The sequence below is a fragment of the Rhinatrema bivittatum genome, chromosome 8, assembly GCF_901001135.1.
Source record: "Rhinatrema bivittatum chromosome 8, aRhiBiv1.1, whole genome shotgun sequence".
Lineage (NCBI taxonomy): Eukaryota > Metazoa > Chordata > Amphibia > Gymnophiona > Rhinatrematidae > Rhinatrema > Rhinatrema bivittatum.
The window spans coordinates 10276620-10294397 of record NC_042622.1 but is presented as its reverse complement, the minus strand read 5'-3'; the positions used below and the strand labels follow the sequence as shown (position 1 = coordinate 10294397).

General features: G+C 50.9%; 1 protein-coding gene across 2 annotated transcripts in view; it reads left to right on the top strand.

Moving 5' to 3' along the window:
* Positions 1 to 9610, top strand: part of COL20A1 (collagen type XX alpha 1 chain) — a 102249-nt gene extending 92639 nt beyond the window's left edge. For both annotated transcript variants that reach the window (XM_029611815.1, XM_029611814.1), the window contains 5 exons: positions 535 to 601; positions 1165 to 1353; positions 8418 to 8495; positions 8732 to 8893; positions 9029 to 9610. In XM_029611815.1, coding sequence (XP_029467675.1) covers positions 535 to 601; positions 1165 to 1353; positions 8418 to 8495; positions 8732 to 8893; positions 9029 to 9057 — 525 coding nt within the window. In that variant the 3' untranslated portion in view covers positions 9058 to 9610. The remainder of the gene's footprint in view (positions 1 to 534; positions 602 to 1164; positions 1354 to 8417; positions 8496 to 8731; positions 8894 to 9028) is intronic.
* Positions 9611 to 17778: the final 8168 nt, after the last annotated feature.

The window sequence follows — 17778 nt, the reverse complement described above, 5'->3', positions numbered from 1 at the left end:
CGCAATCCCTAAGAAGTCCCCGGAAACTCAAAGTAAAAAAGATTAAATGAATCTGGATTTGTATATTACTTTTTTCATCTAACCTGCATGCCAACGTGCCTTACAGGCACAGCAGTCAGAAGCACAGCTCCATGCATGCAGCCACCACTGGGGTGGGATGCACACAGAAGCTTTCATTTGCATTTAACATGGTGGTATTATTATTATTAGTCATTTAAAGGTAGGGTAGGGACAGGTACAGGGCGATAATAACTCCCCCCCCCAGGTCACAGAGAGAGAGACAGTGGCAGAGTCGGGGATTAGAGCTCAAGCACAGGGAGATGGGGCCACCTATAGGAAGTATCCCTGTCGCATCGCATGTCTGTATGGGCCTGTGGTCATACACGGCACAACTGCCTCTTCCCTCGGCCAGCGTGTCAGGCCCGAGCGTTGTTTCCCGGGGTCTGGAGGATGCCCTCGCCCCTAGCGCCGTCCCTGCAGAACGAGCTCCAGGCCTGGTCCTTCCTATGCTGACATCGTCTCCACTAATCGCAGGGTGAAGCCCAGTCCAGTGCTGCCATTTACCAGATGGTGAGCCAAGCATGCGAGCAGTTAATTCAGGGTGAGTATCCACGCCCAGCGTTCCTCTCGTCTTCTTGTTCTGTGCAAGGCTGGGAGAAGGAAAGAGAAGTGCTGGAGACTTAGCAGGCTTCCGTTTTGGTTTTCTGTACCGGAGAAATGTCATTATTGTTCGTGGTAGTTAAACAGATTCTCTGCTGTCTCTGATGAGGCTTTACCTGCGAATACAAGAGCACAAGACTGCTGGAGCCTTGAAAGCTCACAAGCCATCACCATCGGCTTGAAAAGCATCACTGCCCACAGAGCATCCAGGTGTCCGCAGGACCCATAGTGCTGCCAGAACGCTGCTCTGTGAGACTTAAATACGGTTTTGCACCCTGTTGGCCAGAGAGCTTGACAGTAAATGAGGGAAGGAGATGGTTAGGAACGAGTTCTGTCCAGGGCTGGAATCGGGGGACAGAGTGGCACCACCTCCCCAGGTCCTGTCTGTCTGTCGCCACTGGGAGACGCGTATCTCTGGCTAACGAATGCAGGTGCTGAGCTGAGAGGCCACGCTGCACCAGTCGTGTTGTCCACGTTTCACCTTATTAGCGCTTCCTTCCTCAGCTCACCTGGTGAAACTGGACGCGTTTCTGGATGCGTACGAGAGGTCGCCCGTTCCCGTCAGGGAGGAAGAGCTGAAGCCAGGAGAAGCCGGAGTCCCAGGCCAGCCTGGTTCCCCCGGTCCGAGGGGAGATGCAGGAGAGGATGGGGCCTCTGGGGAGCCAGGCAGGAATGCGTATCCTGGAGAAAGAGGTATTAAGATGACCATTTTGCCCATGGCCCTGGACTCTCCACAGAGCTTGGAGGTTCGGGTGGGCGAGGGAGACCTGTCCTACTCACTTCCTTGGTGAGAGACTAGGGCTGCTTGGGACAGTGGGGATAGGTTTTATGATGCTTATTTTATTGTGTTTTTTAATGTATGTTGCGTGCTTTTTGTTCTTTATATATGATTTAATTATAAGTCACTTTGGGAAGTCTTATTCATTTATTTAAAATGTTAAAGTCTGCACAGATCAGCCAAAGCCATCAGGGCGGTTTACAGTAAGTATATGCAGAAAAGCACAAAATACCCAAATTAAACAATTCGTAGTCGTCCTGTTCTCCTTAGAAAGAGATTGTATTCACTTGAATGTGCGTCTCGTTGCTGTCCTGTGAGTCACTCGGGAAGTCTGGTAAAGGCCGAGGCATGGTCTAGGGTCTGGCAGGTAAAGGGTTAGTGCTAAACACTGCAGAGTAAATGCATTTAGGATGCAAAAACCCCAGGGCGAGGTGCAGTACAGGGGGTGAAATTCTAAGGGCGAGATCGCTGATGCGTGGCCCACCCACTCCCCTCTCCCCTCTCGTCCCGAATTTTAACACAGGGTCACCACCTTCTTGTAAGGCCACAAAACACGAGGCAACAGACGCAGCCTCATTGTACTTTAAACAATTTCACCAAATGGAAATAGGATGTGATGTGCACAAGCCGCCGCTAATTGTGTATATAAGCAATGGTACCGGGGGCGCCCGCCGGGTCTCCTGGCAAAGCGTCCCCCTCCTCGGCCCCCCCAGCTTTGCTCTCACTAGCAAGGGGGCCCATACCTGAGGCCTACTTAATATGACCCCGGCTCGTGCACCCGCCTAAAGCTGCGACGTATAATACGCCTTGTAGGCTGAAACAGGTGGATATAAGAGAGAAAGAAGCCTAACTGCTGAAGTAACCTTCTTACTAACCAGCATCAGATTCCTGACTCCTAATGTGTGCCTGAGTGAGAGGGAACGGCTCTCACTGCTACGGTTAATCCAAGACTTAGAAGTAACCTTCTTACTAACCAGCATCAAGTTCCTGACTCCTAATGTGTGCCTGAGTGAGAGGGAACGGCTCTCACTGCTACGGTTAATCCAAGACTTAGAAGTAACCTTCTTACTAACCAGCATCAGGTTCCTGACTCCTAATGTGTGCCTGAGTGAGAGGGAACGGCTCTCACTGCTACGGTTAATCCAAGACTTAGAAGTAACCTTCTTACTAACCAGCATCAGGTTCCTGACTCCTAATGTGTGCCTGAGTGAGAAGGAACGGCTCTCACTGCTACGGTTAATCCAAGACTTAGAAGTAACCTTCTTACTAAACAGCATCAAGTTCCTGACTCCTAATGTGTGCCTGAGTGAGAGGGAACGGCTCTCACTGCTACGGTTAATCCAAGACTTAGAAGTAACCTTCTTACTAACCAGCATCAGATTCCTGACTCCTAATGTGTGCCTGAGTGAGAAGGAACGGCTCTCACTGCTACGGTTAATCCAAGACTTAGAAGTAACCTTCTTACTAACCAGCATCAGATTCCTGACTCCTAATGTGTGCCTGAGTGAGAGGGAACGGCTCTCACTGCTACGGTTAATCCAAGACTTAGAAGTAACCTTCTTACTAACCAGCATCAGATTCCTGACTCCTAATGTGTGCCTGAGTGAGAGGGAACGGCTCTCACTGCTACGGTTAATCCAAGACTTAGAAGTAACCTTCTTACTAACCAGCATCAGATTCCTGACTCCTAATGTGTGCCTGAGTGAGAGGGAACGGCTCTCACTGCTACGGTTAATCCAAGACTTAGAAGTAACCTTCTTACTAACCAGCATCAGATTCTTGACTCCTAATGTGTGCGTCAGTGAGAGGGAACGGCTCTCACTGCTACGGTTAATCCAAGACTTAGAAGTAACCTTCTTACTAACCAGCATCAGATTCCTGACTCCTAATGTGTGCGTCAGTGAGAGGGAACGGCTCTCACTGCTACGGTTAATCCAAGACTTAGAAGTAACCTTCTTACTAACCAGCATCAGGTTCCTGACTCCTAATGTGTGCCTGAGTGAGAGGGAACGGCTCTCACTGCTACGGTTAATCCAAGACTTAGAAGTAACCTTCTTACTAACCAGCATCAGGTTCCTGACTCCTAATGTGTGCCTGAGTGAGAGGGAACGGCTCTCACTGCTACGGTTAATCCAAGACTTAGAAGTAACCTTCTTACTAACCAGCATCAGGTTCCTGACTCCTAATGTGTGCGTCAGTGAGAGGGAACGGCTCTCACTGCTACGGTTAATCCAAGACTTATTTGGTTCCTGGGGGTCGGGGTGGGTGGGATTTCGTGCTGTCGCCGCCAGGTCAGAGGGGCTAATGGCGGCGATGGGTCCCTCTTTTATCGGTGCTGTGACTCGCTTCCAGCTGATGAAGTCACCGACATCGCCCGACATCAGGCCCGGCCCATGCGCTGCAATGGCGCTCACATTCTCCAATCAGAGGACGCTGCTCCTCGCTAGGAGGAGGGAGAGGGGGTGAGCGATGTCTCCGTTAGGGTCGGGGCTTTCTCGCACGGGGGGGGGGGGGTGAGCCCTTGCATTTCTAAGCATGAAAGAGTGAGATCTGGAGGTGATTGTTGCTGACGATTTTATGGTGGCCAGACCGGTGGATAAAACGACAATAAAAGCCAGAAAGCTGCTTGGCCACATAGGGAGAGGAATGGTCAGCAGAGAAAGGGAGGTGATATTGCCCCTGTGTATGTCCCTGGTGAGACCTCACTTGGGATACTGAGTACAGTTCTGGAGACCCCACCTTCAAAAGGATAGAAACAGGATGGAGTCGCTCCAGAGGGAGGCTACTAACATGGTCTTTGTTCTGAAGCACATGGGGAGAGACTTAAAGATCTGAATGTGTGCACCTAGAGGAAAGGTGAGATAGGGGAGATAGGATAGAGACATTCAAATATCTCAAAGGTTTCCATGCACAGGAGGGGAGCTGTTTCCAATGGAAAGGAGGCTCTAGAACGAGAGATCATGAGATGAGGTTTGAAGGGGGAAGGCTCAGGAGTAATCTTAGGAAATATTTCTTTACAGAGAGGGAGGTGGATGTCTGGAACGGCCTCCCAGTGGGAGTGGTGGAGAGAAAAACAGCATCTGAATTGAAGAAAGCTTGGGACAAAAACAGGGAGATCTGTAAGGAAGTGATGGGAATTATAAAGCTAAATTAATTGGATGGATGGGCAGACTGGATGGGTCATGTGGTCTTTTCCTGCCGTCATGTTTCTATGTTTCTATTCTAAGGAAGTGATGGGAATTATAAAGCTAAATTAATTGGGGGGATGGGCAGACTGGATGGGCCATGTGGTCTTTTCCTGCCGTCATGTTTCTATGTTTCTATTCTAAGGAAGTGATGGGAATTATAAAGCTAAATTAATTGGGTGGATGGGCAGACTGGATGGGCCATGTGGTCTTTTCCTGCCGTCATGTTTCTATGTTTCTATTCTAAGGAAGTGATGAGAATTATAAAGCTAAATTAATTGGGGGATGGGCAGACTGGATGGGCCATGCGGTCTTTTCCTGCCGTCATGTTTCTATTCAAAGGAAGTGATGGGAATTATAAAGCTAAATTAATTGGGGGATGGGCAGACTGGATGGGTCATGAGGTCTTTTCCTGCCGTCATGTTTCTATGTTTCTATTCAAAGGAAGTGATGGGAATTATAAAGCTAAATTAATTGGGGGATGGGCAGACTGGATGGGTCATGAGGTCTTTTCCTGCCGTCATGTTTCTATTCAAAGGAAGTGATGGGAATTATAAAGCTAAATTAATTGGATGGATGAGCCGTGCAGTCTTTTCCTGCCGTCATGTTTCTATGTTTCTATTCTACGGAAGTGATGGGAATTATAAAGCTAAATTAATTGGATGGATGGGCAGACTGGATGGGCCATGCGGTCTTTTCCTGCCGTCATGTTTCTATTCTAAGGAAGTGATGGGAATTATAAAGATAAATTAATTGCATGGATAGGCAGACTGGATGGGCCATGTGGTCTTTTCCTGCCGTCATGTTTCTATGTTTCTATTCTAAGGAAGTGATGGGAATTATAAAGCTAAATTAATTGGGGGGATGGGCAGACTGGATGGGCCATGTGGTCTTTTCCTGCCCTCATGTTTCTATGTTTCTATTCTAAGGAAGTGATGGGAATTATAAAGCTAAATTAATTGGGGGATGGGCAGACTGGATGGGCCATGTGGTCTTTTCCTGCCGTCATGTTTCTATGTTTCTATTCTAAGGAAGTGATGGGAATTATAAAGCTAAATTAATTGGGGGATGGGCAGACTGGATTGGGTCATGTGGGTCTTTTCCTGCCGTCATCTTTCTATGTTTCTATTCTAAGGAAGTGGATGGGAATTATAAAGCTAAATTAATTGGATGGATGGGCAGACTGGATGGGCCATGCGTCTTTTCCTGCCATCATGTTTCTATGTTTCTATTCTAAGGAAGTGATGGGAATTATAAAGCTAAATTAATTGGATGGATGGGCAGACTGGATGGCCATGCGGTCTTTTCCTGCCGTCATGTTTCTATGTTTCTATTCTAAGGAAGTGATGGGAATTATAAAGCTAAATTAATTGGATGGATGGGCAGACTGGATGGGCCATGTGGTCTTTTCCTGCCGTCATGTTTCTATGTTTCTATTCTAAGGAAGTGATGGGAATTATAAAGTCAAATTAATTGGATGGATGGGCAGACTGGATGGGCCATGTGGTCTTTTCCTGCCGTCATGTTTCTATGTTTCTATTCTAAGGAAGTGATGGGAATTATAAAGATAAATTAATTGCATGGATGGGCAGACTGGATGGGCCATGCGGTCTTTTCCTGCCGTCATGTTTCTATGTTTCTATTCTAAGGAAGTGATGGGAATTATAAAGATAAATTAATTGCATGGATGGGCAGACTGGATGGCCATGCGGTCTTTTCCTGCCGTCATGTTTCTATGTTTCTATTCTAAGGAAGTGATGGGAATTATAAGCTAAATTAATTGGGGGATGGGCAGACTGGATGGGCCATGTGGTCTTTTCCTGCCCTCATGTTTCTATGTTTCTATTCTAAGGAAGTGATGGGAATTATAAAGCTAAATTAATTGGGGGATGGGCAGACTGGATGGGCCATGTGGTCTTTTCCTGCCGTCATGTTTCTATGTTTCTATTCTAAGGAAGTGATGGGAATTATAAAGCTAAATTAATTGGGGGATGGGCAGACTGGATGGGTCATGTGGTCTTTTCCTGCCGTCATCTTTCTATGTTTCTATTCTAAGGAAGTGATGGGAATTATAAAGCTAAATTAATTGGATGGATGGGCAGACTGGATGGGCCATGTGGTCTTTTCCTGCCCTCATGTTTCTATGTTTCTATTCTAAGGAAGTGATGGGAATTATAAAGCTAAATTAATTGGGAGGATGGGCAGACTGGATGGGCCATGCGGTCTTTTCCTGCCGTCATGTTTCTATGTTTCTATTCTAAGGAAGTGATGGGAATTATAAAGCTAAATTAATTGGATGGATGGGCAGACTGGATGGGCCATGTGGTCTTTTCCTGCCCTCATGTTTCTATGTTTCTATTCTAAGGAAGTGATGGGAATTATAAAGCTAAATTAATTGGGAGGATGGGCAGACTGGATGGGCCATGCGGTCTTTTCCTGCCGTCATGTTTCTATGTTTCTATTCTAAGGAAGTGATGGGAATTATAAAGCTAAATTAATTGGATGGATGGGCAGACTGGATGGGCCATGCGGTCTTTTCCTGCCCTCATGTTTCTATGTTTCTGTTCTAAGGAAGTGATGGGAATTATAAAGCTAAATTAATTGGGAGGATGGGCAGACTGGATGGGCCATGCGGTCTTTTCCTGCCGTCATGTTTCTATGTTTCTATTCTAAGGAAGTGATGGGAATTATAAAGCTAAATTAATTGGATGGATGGGCAGACTGGATGGGCCATGTGGTCTTTTCCTGCCCTCATGTTTCTATGTTTCTATTCTAAGGAGTGATGGGAATTATAAAGCTAAATTAATTGGATGGATGGGCAGACTGGATGGGCCATGCGGTCTTTTCCTGCCGTCATGTTTCTATGTTTCTGTTCTAAGGAAGTGATGGGAATTATAAAGCTAAATTAATTGGATGGATGGGCAGACTGGATGGGCCATGCGGTCTTTTCCTGCCGTCATGTTTCTATGTTTCTATTCTAAGGAAGTGATGGGAATTATAAAGCTAAATTAATTGGATGGATGGGCAGACTGGATGGGCCATGTGGTCTTTTCCTGCCCTCATGTTTCTATGTTTCTATTCTAAGGAAGTGATGGGAATTATAAAGCTAAATTAATTGGGAGGATGGGCAGACTGGATGGGCCATGCGGTCTTTTCCTGCCGTCATGTTTCTATGTTTCTATTCTAAGGAAGTGATGGGAATTATAAAGCTAAATTAATTGGATGGATGGGCAGACTGGATGGGCCATGTGGCCTTTTCCTGCCGTCATGTTTCTATGTTTCTGTTCTAAGGAAGTGATGGGAATTATAAAGCTAAATTAATTGGATGGATGGGCAGACTGGATGGGCCATGTGGTCTTTTCCTGCCGTCATGTTTCTATGTTTCTGTTCTAAGGAAGTGATGGGAATTATAAAGCTAAATTAATTGGGAGGATGGGCAGACTGGATGGGCCATGTGGTCTTTTCCTGCCGTCATGTTTCTATGTTTCTATTCTAAGGAAGTGATGGGAATTATAAAGCTAAATTAATTGGATGGATGGGCAGACTGGATGGGCCATGTGGTCTTTTCCTGCCGTCATGTTTCTATGTTTCTATTCTAAGGAAGTGATGGGAATTATAAAGCTAAATTAATTGGATGGATGGGCAGACTGGATGGGCCATGCGGTCTTTTCCTGCCGTCATGTTTCTATGTTTCTATATAAAAAGTAGAGATTCTTCTGTTCATCAGGATTTCCTGCAGGTCGGGGTCAGTGGGCACAGAGCTGAGGGTCACTTCTCCTTTTCCTTTCTAATAGGAAGACCTGGGGCAAAGGGGGAGAAAGGCAACCGTGGACTAAGCAGCCAAGGCCCTCAGGGACCGAAAGGCCGAGCTGGTAAGTTAAGCGGCTGTTCCTGGATGTGGGATGAGCTGCACACAGGGGCCCCCTGCAGCACCATGGTGGCCCCATCCCTCACTGGGCTTGATCTGCCTGGAGCCGCACACCCTCCTGAGGTCAGCCTTGAAGTCTCTTTCTGTTGCTGTTCGCTGGATGTGTCTATGAATGCTAGAAATACTTTGAGTACTTACGCGCCATGGAGGGTATCTGCTCTCCCCTTTTTTTTCTTGCAGGTCCTCCGGGAGAAGAGGTTTTAGGGAGACTGGGTCCGAAAGGCTCTCCAGGAGCGCCTGGACCACCTGGTGCCCCTGGTACCTCAGGCCAGCGTGGGCAGCCTGGCCTTCCAGGGGGGTGTGACAGCTCAGCGTGCCAGAGAGAGCGAGCAGAAGCAGGAGGTGGGTACCGTTTCCACTACTGAAGGGCTTAGGGCCTCTCCCTCCTGTCTTTGTAGGTAACATTCCTCCCTGTCATCTTTCATCTTTCTTGAATGTTTCTCTTCCTGTGTAATATATCTCATGTCCTGCCTCCAGGTGCTCCAGGCTTGGATTTCATCCCTTGATTGCCACTGAGACAGAGACTGTGTGAAGAGAAACCCTGCTGCCTCCTCACAGGACTATTAAACTGGATCGGTGGACCATCTTTCCTGTGTCTGAGGACAAGGACTCCCTGAAGAAGCTGCGTTTCTGCCTCCAGAGCTCGCCAGACTAGATCGACAGGGCAGGGGACGTATTCCTTCTGCCCTTGGCTTCATTTGATGAGGGAGGAGGGCCTGAGCACCTGCGCGACTTGGAAGCATGGAAAATATAACGAGGCACAGCCTGGGACCTTAGGAGCATCTTGCTGTGCCCGCACAAGGACCAGGACCAGATCTGGGCGGGCACCCGTAGGATACTGCAGTCTCTGGCTTGCCTGCACCCTGAGCTGTGGCTCTTCCATGCTCCCTGGGCCTTGTCATAAAGGAGGGGTCTGCAGGGTGATGATTCATTGATTTATTGTACAGCACATCTGCAGTGAAATAACAGCTGGGTAATGGGGTAACTAAGTAGCGGATGGTGCAGCTTATCTTAATACAATGTAGCCGACAATTGCCAAGCAGAGCAACAGCAGCTCCACACAGTGTCCAGCTCTTGAATTACTGGCAGTGCTGACCCCTGAAAGGGAATTCATAGCGCACACATAAAATTAGCCTGGGGATTTTGGAAGTGGATGGTGAATGTTTGCTGGAGTATGGCAGTGTGTTTCTGATACAGAGTAATGTAGGAATTAATGTGTGTGGAAATCCTGTGAGCATTGATCAGGCAGAGCGATGGGGAGAGCACAAACAGGAGAAGAGCAGGGTTTCTTCTCAGAGTTGTCTTTCGTTGAGTTCTAGGTGTACACGCTGTTTGATGTTAGAGCCAGGCACATGCAGAGATCCTAGTGTCTGTCTGAGCCGCTGCACTACAGAAGAGCATCACGCTGCAGGCACATCCTCTGCTTTTCCACATGGTGATTTCAGATTGGTTTCCAGTAGTTATCATTTCTTAAAATGCAAAGCATCCATCATTCATGGAAGTAAAAGGAGCAGAGGAGGTGGTGGAATGTCCAGAGTAAGGGAAGAGAGGGTGGGAAGTGCACAGACAGGCAGAAAGGAAACGCGTCACCAGCAGTCTGATGCTGACGTCCTGCTCAGCGCGTTCGGGCGTCACCAGCAGTCTGATGCTGACGCCCTGCGCAGCGCGTTCGGGCGTCACCAGCAGTCTGATGCTGACGTCCTGCGCATCGCGTTCGGGCTTCTCCAGCGGTCTGATGCTGACGTCCTGCTCAGCGCGTTCGGGCGTCACCAGCGGTCTGATGCTGACGCCCTGCGCATCGCGTTCGGGCGTCACCAGCGGTCTGATGCTGACGTCCTGCGCAGCGCGTTCGGGCGTCACCAGCGGTCTGATGCTGACGTCCTGCGCAGCGCGTTCGGGCGTCACCAGCGGTCTGATGCTGTCGTCCTGCGCATCGCGTTCGGGCGTCACCAGCGGTCTGATGCTGACGTCCTGCGCCTCGCGTTCGGGCTTCACCAGCGGTCTGATGCTGACGTCCTGCGCAGCGCGTTCGGGAGTCACCAGCGGTCTGATGCTGACGTCCTGCGCATCGCGTTCGGGAGTCACCAGCAGTCGGATGCTGACGTCCTGCGCAGCGCGTTCGGGCGTCACCAGCAGTCTGATGCTGACGTCCTGCGCATCGCGTTCGGGAGTCACCAGCAGTCTGATGCTGACGTCCTGCGCAGCGCGTTCGGGCGTCACCAGCAGTCTGATGCTGACGTCCTGCGCAGCGCGTTCGGGAGTCACCAGCAGTCTGATGCTGACGTCCTGAGCATCACATTCGGGCGTCATAAGACAGAGCGTGGGATTATGCACGTTGCTAAGTAACCTGCATATTCTGGGCTACCATTAGGGCTGCTGCTTTTCCAGATTTATTAGTTCAAAATCCTGGGAGTCCAACAGCCACTCTATGCTGCCAACTTACAGGCCGATACAGTAAGGACGCGGAAGAAGGAGTGTGGTAGTGCCGGGCGCACCCTCGTTTGCCGCACGCACACTCCGGATCACATACCGCTCGATACAGTATTTAAATGGCACGCAAATGCAAGCCGCATCCAAAGCGCGTCCATGAAGCGCAATCCATTTTACTGATTAGAGCGCTATACAGCGCCTATACAGTATCCTGGGTGCGCTGGTACCTGTCATTTCAGGTACCAGGAAGTGGATACAGGAGAAGGGCTGTGCAGTTTGTTTTGTTGTCCTGTGCAAATGATTGCTTCACTGCCTGACCCCCTCACCCCCCCCGGGACAAGACCTTTAGAGGAGCCAGGATCGGGCAAACTTTCCCCCAGCCCCCGCTCACCTGCCCTGGCCGCGTCCATGGGTGCCGGTCTCCCGTGCGGGCGCGCTGACAGCTCCGGAGCAGCCCCAGTCCTCTCTCCCCTCCTCCCGAGTGGCTTCAGCAGCCCGGGGCGGATCGGGCGCTCCCCATGCGAGGCGCGGCTTCCAGAAGCCCCCGCCGGCGAAGGTGCATGAGCGCCCGCCTGTACGTGCATGACCTCTGACGACCAGCCGGGCGCTCAGGTCACGGCATGCGCTCATGCACCTTCACCGGTGGGGGCTGCTGGAAGCCGCCTCGCTTGGGGAGCGCCCGATCCGCCCCGGGCTGCTGCAGCCTCACAGGAAGGTTTGCCCGTGAAATTTCGTCTCTCTCTGCTGGGGCTTGCCTGACGCTCCACACTAACGCAGGGGTAAGGGTAGGAGGTAAATTAACAGGTTAAACGCGCGGCAAAACTGCAGGTTTAAAAAGCGATAATCGGGGCGCACGTTACTGTATGGGAGGGAATAGCTAATCTGATCGTTTACATCTCATATACATGCCGCGGGCGGAAAGGGATACGCGTTGATTTCAAGAAGCGGTAAGGATGGGTTAAAAGGGATAGTGAATCGCGGGTTGGACTAACGCGGCCAAATTGTGAGTAGAAAGCGGGTTAGAAGCAGGGTAACCGCGGCCGCGTTTTACTATATCGGCCTGTTAGTCTCCACCACCTTCTCTGGGAGGTCTCTCCATGTATCCACTACCCTTGTGGAGCCTCATACCATGTGCTCTCTTTAGACACAGGTAGGGTGTGTTTATTTCCGTTTGCCAAACTCCCCAAATATCTTTTGACCCTGCATTTAGTGAAGCAAGACCACCCTAATATAATGCGGTAAGACAAGGAGTGGTGCCGATTCCTGAAACCCATTCATTATCCGTTCCAACCTTCCAGGTAATTGGAGAGCATCCTTGAGCCTTGTTGACTATTTCAGTAAATGACTGCATTCCCCGGTGTCCCCTTCTCACAATATTGAAGTCGTAATTCAGCCTGCTGATAGCAGACAATTCATCTTCTGGGTCTTGTATCTAAGGATCAGGCAGGAGCTGCTAGCATCCCCCTGGCATAATCTGTGATAACGTTTATTACAATGAGAGCCCAGTGCTTGCTGTTAATGTAATACTGAGCATCGCAAAGCAAATGCTGAGCACGCTCACCTTCTGATCCTGGGCTATCACTGTGGGTCCGACCAGGGCCAGAGCAAGGGGATCGGGCGCCCTAGGCACCGTCAGCCTTGTGCTGCCCCCGGTCGCAGCCCCGTCTCCTTCCCCCCCCCCCCCCCCCCCTCAAAAGAAAACTTACAAAATACCTGGTGGTCCAGGTGGGGGCCCGGGAGCGATCTGCCACTAAGCAAAATGGCGCCGGTGGCCTTCAGCCCCTACCATGTGACGGGGGTTACCGCTGCCATTGGTTGGCCCCTGTCACATGGTAGGGGCTGAAGGCCACGGCGCCATTTTGCTTAGTGGCAGCCGAGGCCCTGGGAGGGGCAGATCGCCCCCGGACCCTCCGCTGGACCACAGGGGGGCGTCGGGAGGGTGGCACGGTGAGGCGGGGGCTGGCAGAATTTTGAAAGGGCACTTTTTGCAGAGGCCCAGCTCGCTTACTGGTTCCTCCGGCCCTGGGTCTGACCTTTGATATTATTGTCTGGGGAGGGATTTGATAAACCCACCTGCCCTGATGATACGACACTAGGAGCGTAGGAGGACTGTTGAGTCTTGTGGGTGCCCAGCCCAGCTCTGACCCTTTGTGTCACCTTGGGCCAGCTGCTTCTGGCACGGGCATCCATGCACCCAGCTGCAGTTCTGTAATTAATAATCTGGCTCCTCCTCATCTTCCAAGTCTGTCCTATAGTTTTCCAGAAGTTAGGGCTGCGGGCTCGTGTAATTACATAAAGCCAAATTACTACTAACACCACAAGTTCCTGTTTGGTTTTATGGAGCAGGCTGCTTTGGACAGGAAGGAGCTGCTGTGCGTCTCTATCTGCAATGCATGGGTGGGGTTGGGTGGAGCCTTCCCAAGGAGCTGGAAGGCAATTGATGTAGGATTAGTTATTGTACTCCTGTTAGCACGAGCAAAGTCTGAGATAAGAAATCCCACTAACTGGAAAGACTTTTCCTTTGAAAAACAGATTGTAGTCTGGGCAAATTACTTCAAAAATCAATGGATTAGAATGCAGGTTGTGTTCTGTAAGGGCTGATTAGCTACTTCCCTCAGATTAATGAACGAAGCCGAGGGCCAGAGGTTTCTGACACATTTCTATAGGGGCTGTTCCACCTTTCCTTTACCTGCTTTGGATTTTTGACTCTGCCTCAAATTTAGGAAAGAGAATCAGTCAACTTGAACGGTTTGAGGAAGTTTTGGAGACTGGTGGGCATTTTCTGGTTCACGGTGCCGGTGTTTGAATACTTTAGTTTAGAGTGTGAATCTTGTAAATACTTCTGTCCAAAAAGGGTCAACAAGATCTGATCCAGATAGGGAGGATGGAGTCAAATTACTGTGCCCAGTCCCAGTCTGCAACAAGACGTGCATCTCAGGTGCCTGGGACATGAGGATGAACACCTCGGGGGCCCTGTGCTAGGAGCCGTTGTCCTGTCCTTTGTTGTGAGGGTGAGAAAGTCCATGATGGATCGTTGTCCTGTTACAGGGATGTGAGTTGACGCCATCGTGCCCGGGTATTTGACTGTAACCTTAGGAGAATCCCGTATTCTAGGGGCATGGGACACAGCCAGGCACCGCTGTCTCTCTGGTGAAACAGGGTCTGCCCATCCACAGCAGCGGGTCAGCTTTACAGTCCCAGCCACTTCCCCTTGTAGGATAACCCTCCAGTCCTGCCACGCCAGCCCACACTGCTATCCAGGCGCGCTTGTGCGTGAGAAGATAGATGTGCTTTGCAGTCCATGCTCTGAAACAAAGGTCGCATGTGAAAAGGTGAGGAATGAGGTCACTTCCTGCCAGAGTAAAATCCCGTTCCAGGGAGAGGGTCACACGGTTTTCATGGATGGTTCTGGGCATGATGTCCTGGCCATGACGCTGCTTCTTTTGACCTTTGCCAATTCAGGGGCAGCAGCGAGCCTTCCGTTCCTGCGAGGCACCGCGCGCGCCCGCTGCGAGCAGAGAGTGGCAGAAAATCCATTTTGTGATTGGCAAAAATCAGTTAAGAAAAGCTTTAAGCACCTCTGAGGCCAAGAAGTGTAGAAAGAAGTCATCGGAGGTTTTTTAGGCCTCCTTCATCTCTTCCTTCCGGAGGATTTGTTATGCACCGGCTTTTAATTTGGCTTTTGTCTCATGGTGCCCTGTATGTCACCTCATTCATGTGTCGCGGGTTCATCACGTTCATGGGAACTCCCAATGCAAGGCCTAAGCCACGTGACCATGGGACCAAGAGGTTAATTTGTCATTACAAATTCGGTTTTTCTTGTGGTGGGAGGATCCCTGCTGGCTCCAGAATGGGCAGCTGTCAGGGGCGTGCCCGGTGCGCCTTGCAGGTAAGCTCTGGAAGCCCCTGTGTACTTCGGGCTGATTACTCGGGGAAATGAATGAGAGCTTCTCCTCCACGTGTGCAGCTAGCCAGCTCATGCCAGCCATCGGCTGCAGCTCACTTCTCATGGCTGCCGATACTGTCGAATGCATCTTCCACCTCACCTGCTGGATAATTTATCGCTAGCCTAGGACAGTGAGTTTCCAATGGTTAAAACGTGCATTTCTCTATTGGGTCTGCTTGACATGAACAGACTTATGCAAAGCAGGTCATTAGCTGCTGAGTGAAATACAACCAAGGGAGCAGACAGCAGCCCATGCACAAGCTGGAAGCTGCAGCACTTAGATCATTTTGCCTGTAAATCAGTTTCCCAAGCAGTGTGTGTCATGGCACAGTGCCTTCAGATCTGATCAGACGGGCCCCAGAAACGTCTCCACTGCCCGGTGCTCAGATGCAGGCCAGCACCTGGAGTCTGCTCTCAGCACCTCGCAGCAACAAACTCACAGGAGCTCCTTGCAGAGACCCTGTGCAATCGAGCCTGCCACCTCTGCCTAGCTACAGCAGCAGCCCTGGCCTATGGTGGTTAATGCAGGGTACAGATAACCGGGCCCTGCTTGTGCAGCCCACAGATTGCACACGACACTTCCTCGTCCTCCCCACCTCGGAGTCACAGCCAGGGCTCGGTGCTTGCTCTCCCCATCAGCGGATGTGACTCGCTGGGAGGGCTGGGAGCAGCAGCCAGGCTCACGGCTGGATCCGTCCATACCCTGCACGTGCTGGTTCATCACGATGGGTTCACGTACGTCTTTGCCCCATCTCTGCCTTGTTTTAACATTTGGAAGAAAGACTGGTAGGGTGTTTAGTGCTTCCCGAGCTCTTCTTTTGTTAATAAGAGGCCTCTCTATGGAGGCTGCTGTGCCACACGGTGCTTTGGTTAATGGAGCTGTGCCATGCACAGGAAAAGATTGGGAAATGCTGCAAATGATTGGGTTGGTTTGAAAAAAGCAAAGTAACTAAAGGATTAGCAGCCTCTTCCTTTCCTCCTTGGTACCTGTGTTCTTCCCGAGGTGAAATAACCATGATATTTTCTACTGCTCCTCCTCTTCAGTCACATTTCCCATTAGCAACTTTAAGTAAACCAGGGTGTTACTGTACTGCTCATCATCAGGCACTATGATTATCCTGATATCCTAACCAACTGCCAAGAAGATGGCTGTTGCTCTGTAGTTCTACATTAGAAATATAAGAGCTGAAGGTATCCCAGCCACTCCTGCAAGGAAAGGTGCCAGTTCTCTGCTCCCTCTCTGTGGTACAAAAATAGAAATGCAACTCCACGGCAAGTGCTGATGTTCAAGGGATTTCCTTCTCAACAGATATTCAGAGACTGAAAATGCTTGAGAAGACCCCCCAGGAGGCTCTGTCTCTTGAGTTCATCTGGCACTGCACAGGCTCCTTTCTGCATGCTGGGGTGATAACGTTTAGGATTGATGTCACCTAATTCTGCAGCAGGAATCCGCAGGTGGATAAGACGCCTCTTCCAGCTTCCTGTAGAGAATGACTACCACTTTTAACAGCATAATTTTCCAAGTGATTCACATTTTACCCATGTTAATCAGTTGTCTGAGAATTACCTTCTCTCAAAGTCTGCGTGTTCTTCCACAGCCTGTGTCAGATTAGCTGTGTCAGTGGGGGATGCCCGGGGGTACCTGTGGGATTAGCTGTGTCAGTGGGGGATGCCCGGGGGTACCTGTGGGATTAGCTGTGTCAGTGGGGGATGCCCGGGGGTAGGTGTGGGATTAGCTGTGTCAGTGGGGCACGCCCGGGGGTAGGTGTGGGATTAGCTGTGTCAGTGGGGGATGCCCGGGGGTACCTGTGGGATTAGCTGTGTCAGTGGGGCACGCCCGGGGGTGGGTGTGGGATTAGCTGTGTCAGTGGGGCACGCCCGGGGGTGGGTGTGGGATTAGCTGTGTCAGTGGGGCACGCCCGGGGGTGGGTGTGGGATTAGCTGTGTCAGTGGGGGATGCCCGGGGGTGGGGTGTGGGATTAGCTGTGTCAGTGGGGGATGCCCGGGGGTAGGTGTGGGATTAGCTGTGTCAGTGGGGGATGCCCGGGGGTAGGTGTGGGATTAGCTGTGTCAGTGGGGGATGCCCGGGGGTAGGTGTGGGATTAGCTGTGTCAGTGGGGCACGCCCGGGGGTAGGTGTGGGAATGGTTGTGTCAGTGGGGCACGCCTGGGGGTAGATGTGGGATTAGCTGTGTCAGTGGGGGATGCCCGGGGGTTGGTGTGGGATTAGCTGTGTCAGTGGGAGATGCCCGGGGGTAGGTGTGGGATTAGCTGTGTCAGTGGGGGATGCCCGGGGGTTGGTGTGGGATTAGCTGTGTCAGTGGGAGATGCCCGGGGGTGGGTGTGGGATTAGCTGTGTCAGTGGGAGATGCCCGGGGGTAGATGTGGGAGTAGCTGTGTCAGTGGGGGATGCCCGGGGGTTGGTGTGGGATTAGCTGTGTCAGTGGGAGATGCCCGGGGGTGGGTGTGGGATTAGCTGTGTCAGTGGGGGATGCCCGGTGGTAGGTGCGGGATTAGCTGTGTCAATGGGGCACGCCCGGTGGTAGGTGCGGGATTAGCTGTGTCAGTGGGGCACGCCCGGTGGTAGGTGCGGGATTAGCTGTGTCAGTGGGGCACGCCCGGGGGTAGGTGCGGGATTAGCTGTGTCAGAGGGGCACGCCCGGGGGTAGGTGTGGGATTAGCTGTGTCAGTGGGGGATGCCCAGGGGTAGGTGTGGGATTAGCTGTGCCAGTGGGGCACGCCCGGTGGTAGGTGCGGGATTAGCTGTGTCAGAGGGGCACGCCCGGTGGTAGGTGCGGGATTAGCTGTGTCAATGGGGCACGCCCGGGGGTAGGTGCGGGATTAGCTGTGTC